This window comes from Aethalodelphis obliquidens, unplaced genomic scaffold (genome assembly GCF_003676395.1).
Source record: "Aethalodelphis obliquidens isolate GAN/ISIS:26980383/991018 unplaced genomic scaffold, ASM367639v1 scaffold1, whole genome shotgun sequence".
In the NCBI taxonomy this organism is placed as follows: Eukaryota; Metazoa; Chordata; class Mammalia; order Artiodactyla; family Delphinidae; genus Aethalodelphis; species Aethalodelphis obliquidens.
Window position 1 is genome coordinate 75,691,098 of NW_020837945.1, and position 24,709 is coordinate 75,715,806.

Here is a 24,709-nt window from a genome sequence, read left to right on the forward strand (position 1 = left end):
GGTTCCTCATTTTAAGGATTGAGCCTGTTTTGCACATTTCCTGATAGAAACCAGAGATCTGGGTTCCTCAAATATGGAGACACTTTTTCATTTTGGCTCCTTTGTGTTCCCAACAGACAAGGACATTGACAATATTCTGCTAATGAAAATTTTGTTTTCCATTACAGTGTCAAGGTTAATCATTCATTTCAAGTAGATTTCCTGCCTTTGTTAAATACATTATGTCCAGGAGTGAATGATGGTGTGTATGAATCACAGGCTATGTTTTCCTGTTTTGGGAAGTCTGGATTTTATAGGAGGGACTTGATTTAAATGGATATTTTAATGACAGCATGCTTATTCTAATACTTTACATTATGGTCACATCTTCTTTGAGCCTTGCAGTAGCCCAGTTAGATAGGTACTGCTCGTGTCATTATCATTGATGTATTTTACAGATGTGGTTTGGAGATTGAATAACTTGTTCGGTAGCATACGGTGAGTGGGTGATTAAGACAAGAGCCAAATAAGATCATGATGGGATGAACTATAAGCTTGTTGAGGGCAGGGAGAATGGAGAGGTGTAAAGAGTTCCCCTTGGTAACTGAAACAGGGCCTGGATGCAACCTGCGCCCAATTCAAGGTTTCAAGTGAATGACTGCAGTGGTCCCAATAGTTTGGTTTAGGAGTTGAAAGACTTGGCTTATAAATAAGGGAAAACCTATTCAACATTCTCTATTTTTTCCCTTTAGAACACAGAAATGACTTAAAATACAGAGATGATTAAGACTGTCCATGTTTTATTTGTTTGAAGGGAGGTCAGAAATATAAATATAATTATCGTTTCAATGTGTATCTGGCAACTTTCTTCAAGTAATTCCACTGCTTCCACCTACGCTGTCTTCAGAATTGTAAATGGAAATTCTCAAGTTGTTCAAAAAAAGAGCAAAAAAGTCAAGGTATTGTTATCCCTGAGATATTGCCCTTCAAAATGACCTGATTATTTTAATTAAATAATCAGTAGGTTGATGTAATGTCATTCCTGAACCCCAAATGCAAAGACATTGGAAATGTCCTAGTAACCATGAAGGAAAACTTATGAGAATTAGTGGCCCAGGTAGGAAACTAATGAATTTTTTTTTTCTTTTTTCGATATGGGCCATTTCTTAAAGTCTTTATTGAATTTATTACAATATTGCCTCTGTTTTATGTTTTGGTTTTTTTGGCTGTGAGACATGTGAGATCTTAGCTCCCTGACCAGGGATCAAACCCTCACCCCCTGCATTGGAAGGTGAAGTCTTAACCACTAGACTGCCAGGGAAGTCCCTGAATTTCTGAATATAAAAAAATTAACTAGGGTATTGCTTCTGATCTCAACAGCCATGTAAATAGGACTTAACTTTTCAGATTTCCCTGTATTTACCTCTTCTTCTCACTGGAGAAATGAAGTAAATGATGCTGATGATGAGTTAAAGGGCTCAACAGCTAAAAAGCACCCTGACAATAGCCACAGGAGTGCAAGGGAAGAAGTAAAGTTTTTGTTGTCTAATTGAATCGAAAACACCACATTCGCTTAGTAGCGATCTAAAGACATGGTATGTCACTTTCAGAAAGCTAGCATTTATTGTTTTCATTTTGTTCCTTAAATGCATAACGATACTGTCATGTCAAGACAAAGAAAATTTCAAACAGCAACTGTTATCTGCATTTTCATCTCTTCCTCCATCACCTTCTTCTTTCCTGTGCTGCTGCACTGGTTACCTTCTGCATCAAAACATCTTTCATGTCTCATAAACCTACAGGAAAAAAAAAAATTAACACACTCAAAGATTAGAGAACACACATTCTTTTTCCAGGCCCTTTTTGTTTTGGTGGGGGGCAGGCACAGACTGTAGTTCTAGTAAAGTGTGTTAAATTTTTGAGAGTCTGAGTTTATTTCTCCCTTCTAGGATAATGTGTTATCTAAAATGTATCTATATCTATATATCTCTCAAACTTTGACACCTGAAGAACTTGTCAAAAACTCAAAATTCCTGAGCTCTACTCATAGAGATTTCTGTTACACGTTCTGGGAAACCATCAGGGATCTACATTTAAAAAAAGCATCTCAGAAGAATATCATGCATTTTCTTAAAAAAATAAACACTGTCATCATCTCTTTTACTCATTCGGCATTTTCCACTTTTCAGAATGCTTGCGCATACATATTCAGTTCTGTGAGGTAGATGGGAATGATTATTCCCATCTTGAGGATAAGAAAAAGACTCACAGTTTAGCAGTGATTTTCTCAAGGCCTCAGGATACACCCCTCTCTCGCCCGTTTCTCTGGATTCCTCACCTTAGCTGAACTTTTCCTTTTTGGGTGTTGAACTGCAAGAGGCAAGGAGCCCCCAAAGCCAGCCAGTACTATTTGTACCTGCCTTCCTCAAGAATAAGACAAACCTTGTGGTAGCCAAGGAAGGAAAACACGTAATTTTGTCTGTGAAATGTGAACATTTCCCAGATGTTCCCATAACATTTCCCATATCATTGACAGTGATAACAATTGATTTTCAGTAATGTCCCTTACCACATCCAGATGTGCTTTTGAAAATGTATTTGGCTGGATTCACTTTTGGAGAAGAGGTCTGTGTGTGGTCGCGTGCATGTTTGTGTGTGTGTGTGTGTGTGTGTGTGTGTGTGTGTGTGTATATCTTTTTCCCCTGTTATGTACTGTTAGAATCCCAAGTTCACGGCCCTTATTCAGGCACACTGAACAGCTGCAGGGGATGTGGTGCTCCCCATTGACAGCTGGGATTCCCCCCTCTCAGGGCGCCTGGCCTATTTAATCCTCCCAGCTGTCTGCCTCGTGAACCTGTCTGCCTGTGTTATGTCCAGCTGCAGCATGAAAGGTCCAGGCCCCCAGACATGGTGGGGCTGTTTAACACAGTGCTTGCTCTAAACAGCCTCACAGGCCTCAATTCTTCTCCTTCTACTAGGCCCCCAGGTTTGTGCCCACATCTGGAGAATTCCTGGGCCCTCTCCACAGCCCACATCCATTCTCAGTAGCTGCCAGGGCCTTCACGTTCCTTGCCCACTCTTAGGGTATTTCCAACATACATGTTTCTGCTTGGAAATCATCCATTAACTCTTTTGGCAGTACCCTTGATGCTTAGTGGAATGTCTGTTAAGGGGAGGGACTAGGGATATTTGAAGACTGATTGAAGAGAGATACTAAGTATGACTAATAGCCACTTCCAGGCCTTAGCATGACTAGTCCTTTATGTTTCCAAATTTTTTCATGCTGCATTTTAACTTGGGTGACATTATCTTCTCCGCTGAGTTTTCTGTTGCATCCAGCTGTCATCACAAGCACTCCTGGAGACCCGATTGCCCTCCACAGCTGGTTGTTGACTGCCCTTGCCCACAGTCACCCTCTCACTCCACCTCCATCCTCCCCTCTTTGCAGGGTGCTCACCTGGTTCCTTATTTTAAGGATTGAGCCTGTTTTGCACGTTTCCTGATAGAAACCAGAAATCTGGGTTCCTCAAATATGGAGACACTTTTTCCTGTTCCAAAATGTGCTGAAGGTGGACCCAACAGGCCATTGTTACTTCTCCAGTGTCTGCTGCCTTCCTTTCTAAAAAGGGAATTCTTTGTGCTTCAGCTTATTGGAGAGACGGCAGATTGCTTTGTGGGCGCCTCACCTCTAGCCCCTTTCTGTGTACCCGGGATCCTTTAACGGGCCGGTAGTGTTTTCTCTTGGGGGAGGGATGGGACAGAGCCGACCGGAGCTGCAGTTCCTTCGTTCTGCCTCTGAGAATTTCTCATACAAACCTCAATCACGTAGGATTGCGTAGAGAGGAGAAAAGGGGAAAGACAGAAGGCGGAGAAGGGGGAGAGGGGTGACGGGAGGGAGGGGGAAGAGTCTGGGAACAGAGGGCGCGAGGGAGGGGAGGAAGACGCGAGCTCTCTGCGATTCCTTGCGCTCCGGGAGCCTGGCCCCCAGGCTGGCCCTACCTGGGCGCTCCCAAGCTCTCAGCGAGTGGGCGAGCAGCGCCAAAGGTGCACCGGCGGCCGCCTGCTCTTCGTCCCACCCTCCGTCTCGGTGGCGGTCGTCCCCGCCTGGAGTTTCCTGTGGAGCTAAGCGCTCCAACCCAGCGAGCCGGCTAGGCGGCGGCGGTGGCGTCCAGGAGCCGGTGCGGCTCGGCACGCCTGGAGCCTCAGCCCCCGAATGGGACTCAGCCCTGAGCGCCCCCTCCGGGGCCTGGGGAGGAGGCGGCGGGGGGCACCCCGCTAGCCCGCGGCTCCGAGCTGCCACCCGCGCAGCAAGTTGGCCGAGTTGGCGGCAGCCCGCACCTGCTTCCTGGCCCCGGACCAGAGTCTGCGTCGGGCCCCGAGGGCCCCAGTGGTACACGCAGCCGCCTCCCGCCCCCCAGACCCGGCCGCCTAGGGGGCCCCTCTTGCGCCCCGGGCGCCAGACCATGGTGGGTAGCTCCGAAGCGGAGCCGCAGCCGCCTGGAGCCGACGTCGCCCGCAGCCAGCCCCCGCCCCACCCGAGCCGCCGCGCGGGTGTTCGCAGCGCGCGGGTCCCTTCCTTCTTCGGCCGGGATGGGCCGCGCGGGACTGAGTGATCGGCCTAGCGTCCGGCGGGTAATCCCCATCTGATCTGATGCCTGTGAGCCGCCGACTGCCGGGCCGCGCGAGCCTGGGGGCCGCGGGCAGCGCGGCGATGACCTGATCCCGAGCTCGCTAGGGCGCCCCCTCCTTCCCTCGCTCCCTCTGAGCTTGTGCGGAGAGCTGCTTGGTGCGGCGGCCCCGGGCGGACCATGGCGGGGAGCTCCAGTTAAAGGCGTGTGGGCGCCGAGCTGGAGAGGAGACCTTCGGCATCGCTGCCTTTTGAGGGGGCTTATTTAAACTACTGAGTCATTCCAGATTTAGGATTCCCTAAATAATCACCAACTGTGCCCGTCTTGTGCCAGAAAGAAAGAGGAAAGAGAAAGAGCACCTGCTCTCGGGACCCCGCGTACCCGCGGCGCTCGCCTCTCGCGGGTTTCTCCCGGAGGGGTGCCTGGCCCTCGAGGATCTCCCTCCCTCCCTTCCTTCCTCTTTCCCCGTCCCTCCTTCCCTCCCCCCTCCCTCGCCTCCCGCGCCTCCCGCTCTCCTTGCAGCGCTGCTGGCGGGGAGTCGCGCTCGCCGCAGCTGGAAACAGCTGCCCCCGCCTGGCGCCCCTACCCCGACTCCAGCTAACCGCTCCCACTTCGCGCCTCTCGGAATTCCAGAACTCGGGCGGCGGGCCCCTGGAGAACCGCAGCCGGTGCGATGCATTCCGTAGACCTCACCCAGCCGGGACGGACCTCCTAATCTCCAGAACTGCGGGCCGCAGGGAGTTAAATTGCTGCCTTCCTCTCCTCTCTTGCGGTTGGTGGCTTGTTTTCTAAAGGAACGTTTTATTCACTTTTTAGTATTTTCTACCGGGGGCACGCTACCCGCCTCGGTCCAGACTGCTTTGTAAACGGGTTTTATATGTATATATGTGTAGATATACTTTGGACACCTTACAACGCTTGCGCCTCTCCAACAGGGGCACGGCTTGTTGTTTTGGACATCCTTCTTCCCTTTCCACTTGGTACTCCGAACGCAGTGTGACCAAACTCCCCACTGCCCCTTGGACGCGGATCGCCTTGGGGTGCAAGTTTGGGGTGCAAGAGTCTAGTTAACAGGAAGGCCTGGGACCGCCCCGCCCCCACCGCCAGCGGTTGGGGAAGTTTACATCTGGATTTTCACACATTTTGTCGCCACTGCCCAGACTCTGACTAACGTTGTGGGCGCCGGGTTTTCGGTACTGCGGCCTTCTCAAATATTAGCACTGCCTCCACGCGCCTGCCCTGTCCCTCCAGGCCGCCGAGGTCCTGCCCTCGCCCCGGCTGAGCGTGATCCCGAGGGCGCAGTGGAACCCGGGGCCTGGGGCCCGCGCTGAGGAGCTATGGCTGCAGCGATAGCCAGCTCCTTGATCCGGCAGAAGCGACAGGCGAGGGAGTCCAACAGCGACCGGGTGTCGGCCTCCAAGCGCCGTTCCAGCCCCAGCAAAGACGGGCGCTCCCTGTGCGAGAGGCACGTCCTCGGGGTATTCAGCAAAGTGCGCTTCTGCAGCGGCCGCAAGAGGCCAGTGAGGCGGAGACCAGGTCAGTAGAGGTACAGACGGTGGGCTCTCTAGAGGCTGACACCCCCCTCCCCTTCTGAAAAGCACAGGGGGCATCCACGATAGAGAACCAGGATCCCCCTCTTCCATTCTGGCCTCCGTTCTCCAAAAATGTTCAGACATCTTTCAGTCGCTCTCTGTTAGTTAATAGCGTCTTGTCCCATATTCAGGAAAACACTTTATACCTTAATGAAACCACGGTTTGACTAGGATGAGAGTTACATATATCGATGCTCCTGGTCCCATAGAGCTTGTAGAGTCCTTGAGGGCAGTGACCACCTCATTCTCCCTCACTCTCTCTTTCTCATCCATCCTTTTATCCGTCCATCCATCCATCCAGCTAGCCAGTGTTTAATCTGCCTACTGAGGACCTAAATATAAATAAACCTTCCTCCCTATATCTCTCATAACACTTGGCACAATTCTTAACACATAATAGACACTTAGTAGACACCAGATCAACTTAAACTTACTCTTTTTCTAAATCTTTCTCTAGCAACACATCAAGTCCAGTCTCTCTCACATTCTGATCAATTTCTCACCTCCCCATTTTTACCCATGCCCTTTCACTTCCTTTTCCACAGACCTCCTTTTCGTATTCTCTTCCTCCCATTGCTCTCATTGTTTCCAATGGCTCTGCTCATTAACTTTTCTGTCCTATTCCTTCCATCCTTTGCACACTTACACTTACTCTTGGGACATTACGGGAACAACGTAGTATCTGCAATTTGGTCTCAGGGAGTGCAAAGAAAACTTTAGACTTATCAGAGATCTTCTAGGCCTGGCCTTTCTGAAGCTGATTCTCTTCTTTGGCCCTAAATTCAAATGGTTGGTCTTTGATGTGTCTCTGTTTACACAGGGACATTGGATACCTCAAAATTTCAGAGTGATTATTCCCATTTTAAGCCAGGCTACCTGGAGAGAATGAAAGCAGAATTTCCAAGGTCTGTGCTTCCATCAGACTTTATTGATCCTCTGGGTGTGGCCCACAGGGTCATTTGCAATCTGCAGATGATCTACCCTGACTGTGGACAACTGAAAGGAAATACTGTCTCGAGAGAAAGCTTGCTCCGTGATCAGTTGACTAGTTTAGGTTAGCATCTTTGCAGCTCTGACTGTGATGTTCTCCTGGGTTCCAGGAATGAAGCATATGGGTTAGGGTCATTGGGTGAAGAAAACACTTGGAAAGTCTGGACAAGTGGGGCTCAGAATTAGTTTAGAAATTTGGGATTAAGCCTTAATGAAAAAACCATCTCATCTCATTTTTCCATTGAGTTTTCATGACGTTATTCACTCCCTAGTGGGCTCATTTTCTTATTCCGTGATGTTGATGAAATAGTAAATTTCAGGAGTAAACAAAAATAATTATGATCTGAAGGCAGGAGCTAGTAAAGCCGATTATTTTATATTCAATTAATATGGCCTGTTCATTTTAAAGGGAAGATGCATGCAAAATACTAGAGTTATCTCTGCACAGTAAATAATTCATATTAGGGGGAAGTCAAATCTCTTGTATTGTTGTGCAAGGATCATTTGGGGGCCATTTTCTCTCAGGGCTTATGTGGTCTGCAAGGGACTTCAAGGCTCTGAATTCCATGTGACTTATATCTCAGTCTCTGAAGTATGTTCTTGCACTCTAGTTGGGATAATAACGTTTGTGAATAGATTCTACTCAGCCTCCTCAGTTACAAACAAGGTCATCAAGATGATAGGTAGATTGTTTTTGTGAATGGATAAGATAAACTTGACTGATCTTTGTTGAAGTTGATTTGGAGATGAGTGATTTGCATGGCTTACTTTTGCATAAGGAAATTGCTTCCTGTGACCTTTTTCTTAGCATCTCATTAGAAAATAGAGAATTTGAGGGAATTGCTGAGTTTATTGTTCTTTTCAAAGTTCATTTAATCTTTCCCTCTTTTTCATCTACTTAGTGTACATTTCGGCAAAGAGATCATGACTGGTGAATTCCTTTAGCTTAAGTGTCACAGTAATAATCTGGCAGAGAGGTGACAGGACCTGTTAAGACATACCCAGTGCAAAGGCACCACACATGTTTCTGTCCACCGTAGACTTCAGTTTGTTATGAAGCTAAGCTGAGAAGAATGGGAGCATAGGGTGCAGCAAAGCTTTTGGGGAAGATGATAGTGTCCTGTTATTGTTACTAACAAAGCCAAACAATTAACCTGTTGACTTGCTGTCAGTGACTATGATTCATGTAGTATGGGATGAGTCTATATAGAAAGATATAGCACCTTCCACATCTCAATTCCAGAGAGGATTCTTTAGCTGGATTGGGAGAAAGTTGCTAAACACCAAAAGGAAAAAAACTATCTGAGCAAATCTGTTTTACAAGCACTTTGATGTTATGTTCACTTAATATTTGAGTTATCCTTGAACTCACTAGCCCTTCTAAGCTATATTCTGTGAACTACAAACTGAGTCACAAATGGTAAAGTGGAATAACTTGTCCTGATAAAGAATTTCCACTCTGAATTTCTGTCGAGACACAAGTTCCATGGACCAGACTTGCCAGGGGAGAGAGCCTGAAACAGTGAAGCTAAGTCAGGTATTGGATGGGAAAGGCCACGGTTGTATTTCTGATTTCAGGGCTGACACATTGTCTCTTAATCCTTGTCTTAACTCACCAAGTTCTGAAACATATCATGTTGAAACCTCATAAACACAGAGGGAATACTGAAATTACACAGTAAAGGTCTCAGATTTCAAAATCATGATATTGCATTATGAAAATGTGAGAATTGGCAGGGCAAGACCTCCCGTTGTGCAGTTCCAGGACCACAGGGCACCTCAGATGCTTTGCGAATGCCCTCTCTGGAGCACAGTGATGGCTTACACTGGGATTGTGTAGCAGAATCCTTCCTAAGATAAGAAATCCTTGAGCCATAGCAAGTTGGTGGTTTATACAAGATTGCACAGCTAGATTGTGGAAAGATTGGGGCTAGAACTTGATCCAGTTGATTCTTCTTGCCTGTGCACTTCACAACACAACACAGAAAAAAGTGGTATGATGAACTGGGTGTCCTCTGTCAAAGAATGGAAATAATTTTGTGCATTATTTATTTTTACCATTAAGGTTTGTTATCATTATTATTTTGTAATTAGAACAGGAATACGGTCTCATAGAGGAGGTAACGGGTAGAAGGAGACATAGGCAATTGGGATTCTAAAATGACCATCCTATGCAAACTATTATACATAGGATGGATAAACAACAAGGTCCTACTGTATAGCACAGGGAATGATTTTCAATATCCTGTGATACTGAATAATGGAAAAGAATATGAAAAAAATGTATAATATGTGTATAACAATCACCTTGCTGTACAGCAGAAATTAACACAACATTGTAAATCAACTCTACTTGAATAAAATAAATTAAAAAAAAATAAAGTGACCATCCTATAGCAGCCTGCATTATAAAAGTAAATCCAACAGTGAAGACGTACAGACAGTGCAGGAATAGTTAGCCCCTTAGGCACTATGCGGGCTGTAGCTCTTTGGAAATGAAATGTTGGAGACCTTGAACTGGCACGTTGGCCGAGGGCACTGAACCATAAAAAAGCCTTTAGAACAGTTCTGTTTGTGGACTTTCTAATAAAGAAAGGAGCATTCCTATGGTCATTATTTCTTGAGTAATTATTTATATGTGAAATACCTGTATGAGCCAGACCTGCTGGAATACTTGCTTAAATGTTGATACCACTTAATTTGCCATATCTAAGCTATTAGCACATCCACGTGAATTACATGGCTTATTTATTTCCAATATTTGATTTACTTTTGAATAGAAACATCTGTACAAATGACTGACTCCAGAATTATTTATGTTTTGACTCAGGAGTTGCTGCAGGAAATGGATAGCATTCACCATCAGGAAGGGAAAGGTGTTTATAGAATCTTTGAATGTTGGAGCAGCCAGGAACCTTGGAGGTCATTCATATCACTCTTTGAGTTTTCAAATGAGAGCCTCTCTGGAAAGTACAGAGTAGTTAGATAAGCCTAAATCTGTGTATTTTAAGTGATTTTGTGATTTTATTATTTTTCTATATAATTTAATTCCTTCCCTCAAACCAGAGCATTAAAAAATCAGAAGTAATCAGGAAAATTCCTCACCTAAAAAACATTAGATGTTTTTCATAACTTAAGTTTTTGGTTTTATATTACCTCCCTCTTAAAGAATGATGTGGTATATTTATAGCGACTGGATAAAATAAATCAAAGAAGTGATTATAATTTTACTAAATTTTGTTGATTTTCATTTGTCGTTTTTCTGAGTCCCTGTTTCTGCTTGTTTCTGAGTCCTTGTTTCTGTTATAAAAATTGAGGTTACTCAAAATATTTTAGTATTTTTCTGACTTGTTTTGGTAGATGTATAGTATCTAATAGCATACTCATTTCAAATTTTACTATCAAATATATCCTTTGATGTTGATGAAGGAAGCATCACAGAAAATAGAAACTTCAAGAAGAAAACTGACAAAAAAAGGAGAAATGCTTGACCATGTAATTTATGGAATATAAATTAGATTTTTATAAATTGAAATAATTCTGGTCAATATATAGATCAAGAATACATTCACATGACAGGTGATACTTTACATTTATAGCAAGTAGTCTTATTGTATTTTCTCCTTTAAAAGTATGACTCATATCTGAACTACAAAATCAGCCTCATTAAATGATATTTGGCTTAATGTCTTGTTAAAAAAAACCAGGCTTTTCTCTTTAGAAACCCACCCTAGGGTTTAAACTGATATTTTGTATGTGTTTTTTTAATCCTGTTTTCTCTACAGCAGTGCATTCTCATCCACAAATGATGTTTCCGTTGTAAGATCGTTTTAAAATAGCAGGTACTGTGATCTCTTGATTTCTTTCATCCCACAGAGATCTCATCAAGCCGTAACTCAGGATTAAGTCTTTAAAGTTTTAATGAAGTTGATATTCTTGAACAGACTTAGAAAAACAATTTGCAGAAAATGAGACAGTCGGTATTTGAGGAAGCAATAGGAATATTTTAGAAGATCTTTAGAAACTAAAGCTTTGTCTCATATAATTCTATTTTAAAGAAAGTACTGGGCTTACTAGTCAAAAACTATTGCTTTTAGTCTTGTTGAGAGCATAGTTTTACATAGATATTACAGTGTTGATTTGGTTTGAAAAGTTTGTTAATAGTAATTAGTCTTTTCTTGTCTCTTTCTTGAGTACTTTGTCATAATGTATATTCGCTATGACTTCTTTCTAGAATTATTATAGATTTTATGAGAACTCTCATAAACAGTGTCATTATACATAGGAGACCAAGTTAATATACTACATTTTGGATTCTATCTGATGGCCTACCCATCAAGCTACAGAGCTTTACTTGTTGTCCAAAGAGAAATGCAGCACATCTAAAGGGCTCTGACAGACATAGAGACACAGACCTAGAGAATGACGTATGGATACCGGGGCAGGGTGGTGGTGTGGTGAATTGGGAGATTGGGATTGACATGTATACACTAATATATATAAAATAGATAACTAATGAGAACCTACTGTAAAACACAGAGAACTCTACTCAGTACTCTGTGGTGGCCTAAATGGGAAGGAAATCCAAAAAAGAGGGGATATATTAATATGAATACATACAGCTGATTCACTTTGCTGTACAGCAGAAACGAACACAACATTGTACAGCAACTATACTCCAATAAAAATTAATTAAAAAGATAAAAAGTTAGAAAAAAATAAAGGGCTCTGGTTCTGAGGCCACTTTCTAAGCATCTGTGAGAGGGAGGGGCCTTAGATGCAAAATGTCTCTAAATTAATCATATATGATAATAACTTTTAACGATAACTGCCTTGACTGTATAACTTCAGGATTTACGGAGTTTCTTCACAACTTCTGCCCCTTTTATTCTTTATAGCGATCCACTGACATAGTTAGCCCCATCTTTGAAATAAGAGAACTAAGCTTCAAAGTAGCAGACAGACTTGTTCAGGTTTATGGAGTCAGGAAGTGGCTAAACTGTTTCAGAAACCCCAGCCCGCACCCTGCGGATCATCTTTCTTTATCTCCCACCACCTCGAGCTAAGGAGGCTGAATCTGAAGAACTCAATGTGATTTGAAGCTGGGACACTTCAGTTGGGGGGAATCCGATGAAGGGTTCAAGGAAATGTGGTGGGTCATGTTACTTTGCTCTGGGTATGAGCTGGAGCCCCCAGGGAGGATCTCTAGTGAGGAGGAGTGAAGTGGGAAGGCTGCTGGAGGTCTGCAGGCCGGTGCTGCAGAAGCAGTCCTGTGGCTGTGTCGTCACGTGCTGTTCCCAGGCTCCTGGCTGGGATGTCCCTCTCTGCATGCGGGAGCCTCGGAGATGTCAGGAGTGCCACCTGGGACACCTAAGGACCCACTGGGAGACTGCGGTCCAGAGGGGAAGACTTTCTTGACTATAAACATAAACAACTGCTTCAGATGTTTTCAAAAGTAAAGAGGTTAATAACAAGGTCAGGAGAGCCCTGTAGGATTTAGCCTTTACAAAAAAAATTTTTTTTTTAATTTAAAAATTTTTTTACAGTTACTGTTCAAGCGACTGTGTAGCAGAGTGATTAAGTTCATGGACGTTGGTGTGGGATCTGAATCCAAATTCTGGAGATATTATTTGTGAGAACATTAGGCAAGTTTCTTAATACTTTGAGCCTCAGTTTGCTGATCTGTAAAATGAAAATACTATCTCTAGCATTTGTTCAGGAAACATCTCTCTGAGGAAGAATCATGTAGGCTGAGTTCTGAAGGGTGAGGCAGGCAGAAAAGGATAGAAGGATGTTCAAGGCAGAGGAGAATAGCTTGCATGAGACTGAGGTGAGAGGGAGTTCGGTGCTTTTGAGGAAGTTGAAGTGTAACTGGAGTGACAGGAGCAAGGGGTCCAGGTGACGTTGGAAAGCTTGGCAGGGCTGAGGTGTGCAGGGCCTTGGAGACCCTCAGAGAGATTGCATATTTTAATCTAGGGTCCAAAGAGGGTCAGAAGTAGGTGGTGATATAATGTGACTTGCATATTTAAATGCACACTCTGGCTTTGGAGAGGAGAGTGGATTGTAGGGGAGCCAGAGTGGAAGCTAAGGAATCATAAGGAGGCCAGGGCAGCAGTCTGGGCCAGCAGTTCTCAAAGTGTGGTACGCAGGCCCTGGAAGCTCCTTGGAGACCTTTCAGTGGGTCCACAAGATTAAAACTATTTTCATAATGATATTTCCTAATAATACTAATTATTCATCTTTTTTCACTCGTTCTGTCACAAGTGTCCAATGGAATTTTCCAGAGACTAGAGGATATATCCACAATCATCTGAAAAGGCTATTAAAATTTTCCTCCCTTTTAAACCATGTATCCGTGTAAGGCCAGGTTATCTTTAGACACTAAAGCCACAACATCTCACAGGAGATTAAATGCAGAGGCAGATTTGAGAACCCAGCTGATTTGTATTAAGGCAGACATTAAAGACATTGGAAAACACATAAACTATTTGTTCACTCATTTTGTTTGTTTTGGAAAATATAGTTAGGTTTCATTAAACCACCTATTTATATTAACATTTGATGGGCTTATCGTTATTTTTAATAAATATTTGAAAAAATGTGTTGTAATTTCTAAACATGGTAAATATTGAAAGATATAGGCCACATAAACAAAAGATCTTTGGGGTATTCAGTCATTTTTAGGACTGTAAAAGTGTCCTGAGAGCCAAAAGTTTGAGAACCACTAGTCTAGGTACAGGTGATGTTAACACAAAACATTATGGCAGTGGTCATGGGTGTGAAAAGAGTAGGTGGAGGTAGAATGACCTGAGCCTGATAATAGGCAGGTATGGGTCAAGAGAGCATAAGGTGCCTGGATGAATCCTGCCTAAACAATTCAATAGTGAGTGGTGCCTTTGCTGAGATGGAGAACAACTAGGGGAGAAGCAGGTTTGGTGTGTGTCAGATAATACTTATCATTCCCAAACTACAAAACACTGCAGAATGCTAAGGTGAAAAATTGGGTAATGGTATTATTTATTGGTATTATAATATAAATTTATTTATATAAATTTATATAAATATATTTATTTATATAAATTTATTTATAATATAAATAATAATGGTATTATTATTTATTGGTTAATAGTTTTACAATATGATGAAGATCCTAAATACCCCTCTGTAAGGCTATCTGCCTTACTGTGAACTCTATAGGGAACTTCTCCTCCATTGATTTATGGCTACTACCTTGCAAGGGTAATCCAAGAAGCAAATGTATTTTCGGCAGAGAAAAATATTGAGGAAAGTAGAAAACCTTAATAGTTTTTCTAGTCCTTTAAAATTGAAACAAAATATTTCATGTCTAACAAAATTCTAAAGGTACTTGACCTAGTTTAGTTGTGAGTATATTCTGAATATGGCTTTTATATGCGTGGCACCTAGGTGGATTTCATACATGAGTTTGGGCCAAGTTCAGTGGTTTTTGCATAATTAAGTGCCTTTGACAAGGCAAACTTTGTAATGTCCTCCTTATTTGTCCACCTGTTGTTAGTCATTTGATTAGTTTGTGGTACTTATACACCCCCAGACTCCCTGCTTCTAATCATACTTCTGTTAATGCCTCTTCACTGGAATTTAAGTGTGTACAGCCTTTTCTTATTGACTTTTCAGAGGTCATTAGAGAAACCCTAAGGTCTAAGACCAGACCTAGTTTCCTAGAAAAGAATGACATGGGACAAATAAATCAGTAGTCAAATCACGAAACGTTAGAGCTTAGATATATTATACAGGCCAGTGGTTCTCAGCCTAGCTGAAAATGAAATCACCTGGGAGCTTTTATAATGTGCCAATGCCACACAACCAGAAAATCTGATTTCTTGTATCTATTCCGGGGCCCAGACATCAGTTATCGGTTTTGCTTGTTTGTTTGTTTTGAACCTCCAAGGAGATTCTGATATGCAGCCAAGGTTGAGAACAACCAACCTGTTCAAGTCCCATCACTTCATACCTTGTGACCTTGAAACAAAGAATAATTATTTTATTCGTTAATGCCTTTAGAATACATTTATGAGGCCTAGAAACTGTCCACACTAATTTTAATTATAACGATGGTCGCTTCCTTTTGCTTATTGTTGAGTCTTTCCAGTGTTTAATGGTGTCCAAAACCTGAGCCACATTATATGGTATGTTTATGTGCCTCATCTTCCTGACCAGCATGTGAGCTCCTAAGGATGGGACCGTGACATGTTCATTGCTAGATTCTCAGCACTAGCATCTTGCCTGTGTCACTGCAGTTCTTTGATCACTGTTAAATAAAGGAGTAAATGACACACCGACTCCTTGAAACTTACCCTTACAGCAAGCCTCAAAGGAAAAGGGATTCTGGAGTTAGTATCTCCAGTTCTCACATAAGGATGCTGAGGTATAGCAAGCCTGGGGCTTCTCAAGTTCACGAGACTAGTGAGAAGTAAATTCTGGGTTTGAATTCAAGTTTGTTTTTCCTAGTTGACTTTTCTTTTCACTCTGCCGGCACTGGAAATGGGCCTCAGTGTCTTTCTTTGCAAAACAGTGGTACTATATTAAAGGATATCTAAGAGCCTTTTTAGCTTGAAAAGTCATTAAATAGCTCCCCTCGTCCCAGGAGGAACACTCATGACCATGACCCGTGACATGAAATACTCATCTGCTCCCTGTTTCCTACTTACACAGGAAATATTAAAATTCTTTTCCTAGTGTGCTGTTTAGAACATTCCTAACTACATCCCATGGTTTAATTACCTGAAATGTGCTATGAAACATCTCTTTGCCTAAAATATCAGTCTTTATTCCTTTTGACTCCAATTTAGGCCTTAAAAGTTAGGAGTTAAATCCAGTGTACTGCAGCATTTTAGACATTTTTTAAACCTAAGGTAAAAAGGGGGATTAAAGCGAAGTGTGAATGAGATTCAGGAGAGAAAGTCTGTAAGCTTGTATAAATTATTATAAAAAGAAAAAATAAAAATTTCCAGAAGATGTAGTTTTTTATTGTTACTGGTGACTTTAATGTTTTAATTTTGGGAATTCAAAAGATGACCCAGGTCACCTTCACAGTGCCCTAGAATCAGATAATACTCCTCAAATAATTAAAAATGGGGGCAAAATTTAAATAAGTACCAAAAGTAGGAATCTGTAGTCAAATTGCCTGAGTAGAATAAGTGTCAGATTCTGTTTTTAGATAAATAGCTCTAGCTGAGCTGTCCACATATTATTATATTATCCATACCAAATGTAATATTATGCTGGGGAGAAGACTTTAAGACAGGATAGCCACCTAAATTCACCTAAAGAAGCTAGAAAAGAAAAGTTTGGTCAGTGTCTGTAATTAATAAAAAAAATGATGAAAAAAAAGCAGGATCTCAAATTCCAAGGAAGCCCAAGTTTCTCATGATAGAGTTAAAGCAGTGTTATTGTCATGCTTTATTGCTTCAGGGAGTACTGCAGAGGATTTTTGTAACCAGCGTGTAGCCATGAAGTTAAACATAAGTGGCAAATGAGGTGATGATTCTGAAGATCAGAATTCTAGAAAGGAAGTCATGTTGATAGAAACCCAGGTTTCCTCTGCAGTCTTCTTCTTGTGGGATAGCGCTCTGAGAAACTGGAAATTTACTTTCCCTTCAGAGTGGTGGAGAGGGTTCCTGTTTGCCTCCTTGCTGAACCTGTCTTCTGATAGGCCCCAGGGCCCTTCTCCTCTGTAGCTTTTGCTCGGGAAAGTATCAATAGTTGGTAGCATCTTGAAGTTCTGGTATCCTGAGAGGTCTGCCTCTCCTCCCTCTCCACCTACAGGTCATGAGAAAAGCAGCACGAGGAAGGAAATGCACTTTGAAATCATGCTTTTCCTAGTGTTTCCACATAATTCCCTTCTTTGAGGTTTTGCTGGGCTGCATTTCTGGGTTACTATATAGCTTCTTGAGTTCGAATTCCACTCATGATTCTGCTAATGGGATCACCATTTTGGTTGGAAACCTAAAGGTGGAGGATCCTTGACGCCCGTCACTTTCACCTAAAGCACAGTCCTGCCTGTTCTCTTTATCATGTTATGCAACCACATTCAGTCTGAAGCTTTTGTCTCATGCTATTACACGTCTGCACTTGAGAATGAGTAACTGTGACATCAGCCTTGGGAGATCCACCTAGTGGGGTATGTGATTTAAAGTGTTACTGGGTTTGCATTAGAAAACATCAGCGCTCATTACAATCACCCACCTTATGGGGGAGGGAAGTGAGCCTCTGAAAGGGTAAATTAGGTCATATAACTATGAAAGGCAGAGCAAACACAGAGGCTAAACCTATAAACATAAGCCTGTGCCTTACTGCTACACCATAGCTGTCTCCTGTGGGACATTGCCCACTGATGGTAGCAAGATTATCCGTCTGCTTCTTTGTTTTGAGCAATTTAAATGTGGGTAGTTGCTTTTAAATATCTATAGTCAAGTTATATTGTCAGACACCTATTGAATAGCTGTTTTGTCACGTGCTTGGGAATGGGTTATGGCAATAATGAAGAAGTACCTGTTCTTTTCCTGTAGGGCAATCTATAATTTTGTTAACTCTGGCCAGATTTGTATTACTGCGTTCCAAGTTGTAGTTTTGCTGTGTTCTTCTGACAGTTTCTCCTGTAATGTCTAAATTTCAAGAAAAATAATAATTTCTTAATTTTAAAAAATTCACTACAATTTGTCTTTCAAAAATACACGTGGGCTCAAGACCTGGCTGAGAGCATGCTGTTTGATTATATATATTATCAACATGAATATGCTGCATAATCAAGGTTCTTTCTCTACCTCTCCTCCTCCTCCTCCTCTCCTCTAGCCAACCCCAGCCTTGTTGCATACATAGAACATTTACAGCATCTGACCATTTCAGTTCCATAATTTATAGTTGGTTTCCCCACAAGGCATGCTGATAATTTCCATACCTGTCTTTCCCTTACTCAGACATAGCCTCACATTTTCCCACCCTGCGGCAGTCCAGCCCAACTCCCATCTCTTCTGCCAGACCTCAGATCCTTCCAGGTTGAATGAATCACTGCCTGCCCCTTCACTTGGCTTTATACCTGTATTGTCGTCTGCAGTTCAGTCTGTCTTGTCTTACAGTTACTGCGTAATTATAATTACTGCGTAAGTACCTGTCTCTGCCTTTGGAGTATGTAGGAAAAGGACACTATCATTTCAATGCTATCTCCATAGTAGGTGGTCAGAAATAACTCATCCAAATGAAATGAATTCTATTGGTGACCAGTGTGCTCATGGCATCAGTACTAGTCAGGTTTCAAGGGAATTTCTGCACAAATGTGAAAATGCTGAGCAAGAAAAGGAATTAGTATCTTAAGCTAATATTAATTTCCTTTTGTTCAATATTAAAATACAAAAATATCATTAATCCATTTTCATTTGGTGTATAGCTATTAGATAAATACTTAGCACTTACGTCTTCCCTTCCTCCCAACCCACCTCTCAGTTGCCACCCTTGTTTCACTCAGTATATACTTTCTTCTTTCTCAGCAGCGTAACTACTTATAAAGGGGGAGTTTCTATGGAAATGCTACAAAAGAGAGCATCTTTATATTAATTTATCTCTTTGCTCCAGAAATGGAGGGGAAGTGGGTGGCATAGCCAGTTTGGAAAAGGGCCCGTTTCTATTTTGACTGGCTTTGGTTTCTTAACATTGGGTTAATGAGAAATAACCTTTGCCATTGATTTCAAATTCATGCATGCCTGGTCCTTACATTTACAGTTGAGACCAACAAGCCATTTTACTGTTAAATAATCTTGAGGGAACATATTCACTCTGGTTTCACTTTCCTTGGTGAAGCTCTAAGTGATGGGGGGAATACAGTATTGATTGGGTCTAATGAAAAAGCTTCTTTCTGTCAACTCTTTCTTACCTCATTGGCTTTTCTTTCCTCTTCTTTTACTCTTAAAGCTATTGATAGCACATTAAGTAAGTCTTCTGTGTATGCTGCAGTCCTCTGTATTTATTCTTTTGCTGGGTTTGAAACCCAGCCTTTTTCTTAAGAAGATATGAATAAAAGAGGCCTTTGATTCAGTCTCAGGTAACAGTATCATAAAAATAGCATTGGACTTTTTGACCTTGGGGAAGCTTTTTTTTCTTCTCTTCAGCTTAGCTTCCTCATTTTCAGAATAAAGGGGTTGTATCAGGTGGTTTCTGAGATCCCTTTCAGCTTTATCATTCTCGATGTGTATTTTTGGTGTTAATTCTTACAGGGAGTAGGTTGTTGGATTCCAAGATATCTGTATGTCAGATGTAAGAAAATAGCTTAATGATATGTTGGACATGAAATTCCAGGAGACTTGACATGTATATTAAGGGAATAGCAAAAAATTAATACCTATATTTTTGTTTAATTGCTCTCCTCCATATTCTTTATTTGTACTTAGATCCACTCATTTAATTGAACACAAATTGACTGTATTTCTAAATTTTCTTTGTATTATTTTAGTTTTTGCATTTCACTGCGCATTCAAGATAGATTATTACATGGATTTGGACTTCAGCACTGAAGGGATTTAATAAGATGGTGGAACTAGATTTTGTTCTAATGTAGATGACATTTATTTATTTACTAGTGCAGCCTCAAAGAGAAGGTAAAAATAAAAAATGGACAGCAAAAGGGACTATGTGATACTGAGTGCAAGTTGAAGACTGATTTCTGAAGAAGCTAATGTAAAACATCATATTCCATGACAGTTTTAAATTAAGCAGTGGAAATGTGCCATTGGAATAGGAATGATAGTAGAGAGAAAAGTCATGCCTTAATTGTCAAGTGTTTAGATTTCTCAGACTTTAAGACATCCCTTTTTGATATATTTCTACTAAGACTTCATCAATTAAGGGAGAAACCAACATTTACTGAATATCAGACTTGACATACTCTTAGCAATCATCACATTTATATTATGGAGAGTTGGTGAAATTTAATTGTGCTCATTAGTGGTAAAAATATAAGATTTAGAAAAGAAGGGTGTAATTAAAATATTGCCTAAACTGAGATTTTTGCATTTCTGTGATTTTCATTTATGTATGTCACCCATCTCATCTGTTCTCATAGGTATTATTGGTATTTGACTTCTTTCTTCTTTAGTTTTTCCCAATTCTTTATCTATGCAGTATGGTGACAATATACATAGGGGAAATTCAGTTTTATCTTTTGAACCATTGGTCATGTTATTTTATGAAAAATAAGTTTGGCCTTTTCCTTGAATTTGAAGTCTAATACAAGGTCACATTTAGGATTTATAGCACCTGAAATTGCTTGACATATAGTAGGTGTGTTGATAAACCTGATGACCTGCCTCTGGATAAGCTCCTATCTATCAGTATCGTTGTAGAGGGTATCGCTTGGAATCAACATTAGAATCCAGGTTTGGTCTGATAAACCCAGAGTAAAATACCCTCAGTCTAGATTAGAATTTCTGTGAGGGCTTTAGGAGGTCATTTTATCCCTCGGCACAGTAATATTTGGTTAACTGTTCTTGCAGCTGCTGTTTATAATGTGCTTTGAGAAAAGAACTTTATAATTTCACAGTAGGGATTTTATTATTTTTTTGTGTTAACCAAACTCTTAGGATTTTCAAAAGTGGTTTTTGCCTGCATTCTAAATTAAGTCTCCAGTTGGTCTAGACCTCATCTGAATTGATTCAGGCACTTTCATGGGTAGTTCTCCCAGCATGTAAGCTATATGCTCAAAGGCCTTATTGTGTCTAATTTTAAGAGTTCTGAGCATATCTTGTTCACAATTTCAATGTTACAGTCTGTGCACCAATGTAATGAAGAGATGCACATTTTATGAGTCCCAAGACAGTGGCTCTTTTGGGTCTCCTTGTGCTCATGCAAGCCCCATTCATCGTTCAGACCTATTTCCCAGGTAAAATTCTCCATCTTCTCCTTTATGCACCCATTTCCTCTGTAGATACACTAGTCATAATACTCATAAGACTTTCTTCAAATTGTTTTTATAGTTTTTGTTCTTCTGCTAGACTTTGAACCTGTTGACAGAGAGTCCATGAGACCAGCGTTATCTTGGTGAATATTAGTGTTTGCTGAACGATGTCCTTAATAGAGGTGTTCCTGATTTTTTTTTGTTGTTGTTGTTAGTTTGTTTTTTCTCCTTGGGTGAAGTCACCTTTATTGACTTCACCTGTCTCCTGTATATTTCTGACTCAGGTTGACATCTGAGTTCCTCATCCAGATTTCCAGTAACATGCTGTTTACTTCCATGTGGTTCCACTGCTAACTCAAATACAACCTTCTTCATCTTGAATTTAATTATTATCATCCCCCAGATCTCAGTCTGCTTTGTATCTTGAGTTTCCCATCTCAGTGAATGACATTCTTTATGATAGGTAGTATGCACTTAGCAAATATTGGCAGTTTCCTGACGCCAACCTTCTTGTCTGCCAAGTTGGGAACCCCTCTTATCTTTGACTCATCTCTCTTTATTGTCATATCCAATCACCAACCTCATTGATTTGACCTCTGCAAAGTTTTTTTTTTTAACTTCATTTATTTGTCAGGCACTAACTGAGGACTTTCTGGGAACTGAGGAAAGTAAGATGAATCAGGTACAGTTACTAACATCAGGTAAACTGATAATCTTTGTTCCATATTATCTTTTCTCCATCTCTCTTGTCACTGCCAAGATTTAGGTTTTTTTGTTTGTTTGTTTTTCATAACCTGCAGTTCTAATGCATTTTGAAAGGTGGATCTTATACTTAATACACTTCTGAGAGAATACCTATTTATTAACCTGAATGTTGTTAATCTTTTCCTTTTCCTTTCCTTTTCCTTTTCCTGAATCCTTAATCAGTCTGAACAGAATTTTTAAAAAACATCCTTAATATCACATTACTTCCCCATAAAAACCTTTGTAAAATTTCCCAGTTGCTTACAAAAGCACCTTTAAATGGCCTGAACATTGCTATGATTTCCTGAGATCTTGTTGTCAATCTCTTTATCTTCCTCTTAGTGCATTTATCCACAGCCCCCGTACTTTGAGTGTGGCATTTGAGCCAGGCCAAGGAAGATTAGAAAGATTTCAATAGGAATAAATGTGGGTGATAAGCGCATGAACAAAGGAATAGAGATGGGAAACCCTGTGGCTGCATTTCTCAGCAGTTATTGATACTCGAAAGTACACAGCACAAAAGGCTCTCCCCCATCCCTCCATTTTGATATTTTCCACTCAGCTTGCAATCTGAACATCAATTTGAATGTGTTCTGTGGAAGGAAAACTCATGGACATTTGTTTTTCATAAACTAAGGCAACCAAGTCAATGATTATGAGTCAGCCTATGAGAACTCTTTCTTTATATTCCTGGGTTACCCTAGTACCCATCTTGGTTTAGATTAAATATTTAAAATTGAAATGAGAACCTTAGAATATGATGTTTAAGTATAGGTAGTTCTTTTTATTGCCCAGATATTATGGATGGTGATTTTAATCAGACATACAATATTTTTCATCATTTGTTCCTTAGGTTGAATTTTCTGCCCTCATGTAGTTAATTGTAGCTTGTACTTGACACCCCTGGTTTTTAACCTGTCATAGAAATAATGCATTTTGAAAGGTGGAGCTTCTACTTAGTACACTTTTAAGAGAATGCCTATTTATTAACCTCTTGTGTCAAGTGAAGATTTAACATCGATTTTAGTTAGAATCAAAATAGAGTAGAATTGATCTAGTTTTGTTTTCTTTTTCTTTTCACTTTATGTAATCGATCTAAGAATTAGGAATGCTCAGTTGCCTTTTTAAAACCTACAATTAAAAGAGAGGAAGTGCTCAGGCTGAAGGGATAACATTAAAATATATGTAAGTGGTTCCCAGCCTTCCCCTTGAGGAAATGGTCAGTGCAGATGGTCCCAGATTTCAGGGGAAAACTGTGGACTAGATATTGTTAAATTAAGTCTTTTCACATTTGTTAGCCATTCAATCCTGTTTCATTATAACATTACCTTCTTTTATTTTTTTCTTGATTAGCTTTGTTTCCTTCTTATTTTTTGACTTCCTTTTTCAATAATTGGGTACCACAGACATCAGTATCAGGAAATAAATGAAAAAAATTGACACTGCTTTATATTTCCTAAGGTATGAGTAAAAGTTTTTACTTATTTTTTTCTTCTTTTTCATATGTTTAATTTTTTTAAAAAATTGAATTTTAAAAATATATTTTCCAAATGACTACTTATTTATAGTATTTCACAATTGGCAACATACAGCAAGTTGCTTTCAAAAAGGTAAAATATATGAAAAACAAAAAGTTTTGATGGCTTTAAGAAACAAATGGTATTAATTAAAAAATTTTGTTTTTCCTTCTATACTCCCTTTATCTCCAAATCATTCCATTTATCACTGTATTGAAATTATGTATTTGTAAGTCATATATCTCCCATAATATTATAGATTGAATTCTTTTTAGTATGTGATTTCTAATTGTAGCCCACAAAATCTAGCACAATATCTGGCATATCATTATATTTCACTAGACAAAAACCAAACAAACAAAATACCTAATATATGTCAGTTTCTATAACTTCACATATTTTAAGTAAAATGCAGTATAACTCCTGAAGCCCTCCAGTATAACAATTCCTTTTCTGTAGTTGAGATTCCATGACACTGATTTAGATTGTTTTGTCTTTGCTTATTTTCATAAACACTTATATTTTATATATTTTTAATTACTTCAATTAAGAGTAGCTACAATCAAACTTTAAAGTTATTCCATTTCTGTTTTGTTACTTATTGAAAATAAGGATCGTAAATTAATGAAAGAATGAGGTAAGACGTAAAATAAAATCTATTTTTAAAAATGTATCAAAGATTATTCAAGCAGAACTAGGCTTTCTGAATTAGTTTTATTAATAAGTAATTTTCCTTCTCCAAACCTGAAAAAGAAACATGCTTGGATGTCTAATCATTTAACAAAATGGTTAGATATACTTACAGTGCCTTAAAATTCGAAGCTTCTGAGTGACTCCTAACTGGTCTTACACTTGTCACTTCTCTTCTGTGAAATCACAAAAGGGCCAACTAGGAGGTGTCATTCGAGTTCTTCCTCTGAGATTTCATCATAAAATATTCACCAGCTTCTCTGTAGGGCTTTCCCACAGGCAGGCACACCAGGACACGTTCCGATTCACTGATAATAATGGGATCTGATTTCGATCCTTGAATTTGCAGTGCAGGCACCTACGTCTGAAACAGGAACACTCTGGACGTTTCCCTACATTTTTTCTGAAACACAGTGCAGATCCCTGCTAACATTTGCCCCTTTTTCGTATTCATATCATTGTTATTTATGTTATTGTTACAGAATTCCATGATGCCATGTAAGTAGCTACTACAACCGTCTGCAGTGTTTAGGGATAAGGGAGTACCAGGCAGGTTAGTGTCAACCTTATGGAAGACAATAAAGTATAGAAAGGTACTCACCCTTTGCCTGGAACGTGGTAAGTGTTCAATAGCTTTTAGTTTCTTTT

General features: G+C 40.5%; 1 protein-coding gene across 2 annotated transcripts in view; it reads left to right on the forward strand.

The window, feature by feature from the left end:
- FGF12 (fibroblast growth factor 12) overlaps positions 1-24,709 on the forward strand; it is a 563,726-nt gene that overhangs the window by 312,387 nt on the left and 226,630 nt on the right. Inside the window, exon 1 of one of the 2 annotated variants that reach the window (XM_027108766.1) lies at positions 5,368-6,143. The exons of the other annotated variant lie outside the window; for it this stretch is intronic. Within the exon in view, the coding sequence (XP_026964567.1) occupies positions 5,945-6,143 (199 nt within the window). The 5' untranslated portion in view covers positions 5,368-5,944. Of the gene's footprint in view, positions 1-5,367; positions 6,144-24,709 lie in introns of those variants that run through there. 2 annotated transcript variants of the gene reach the window in all.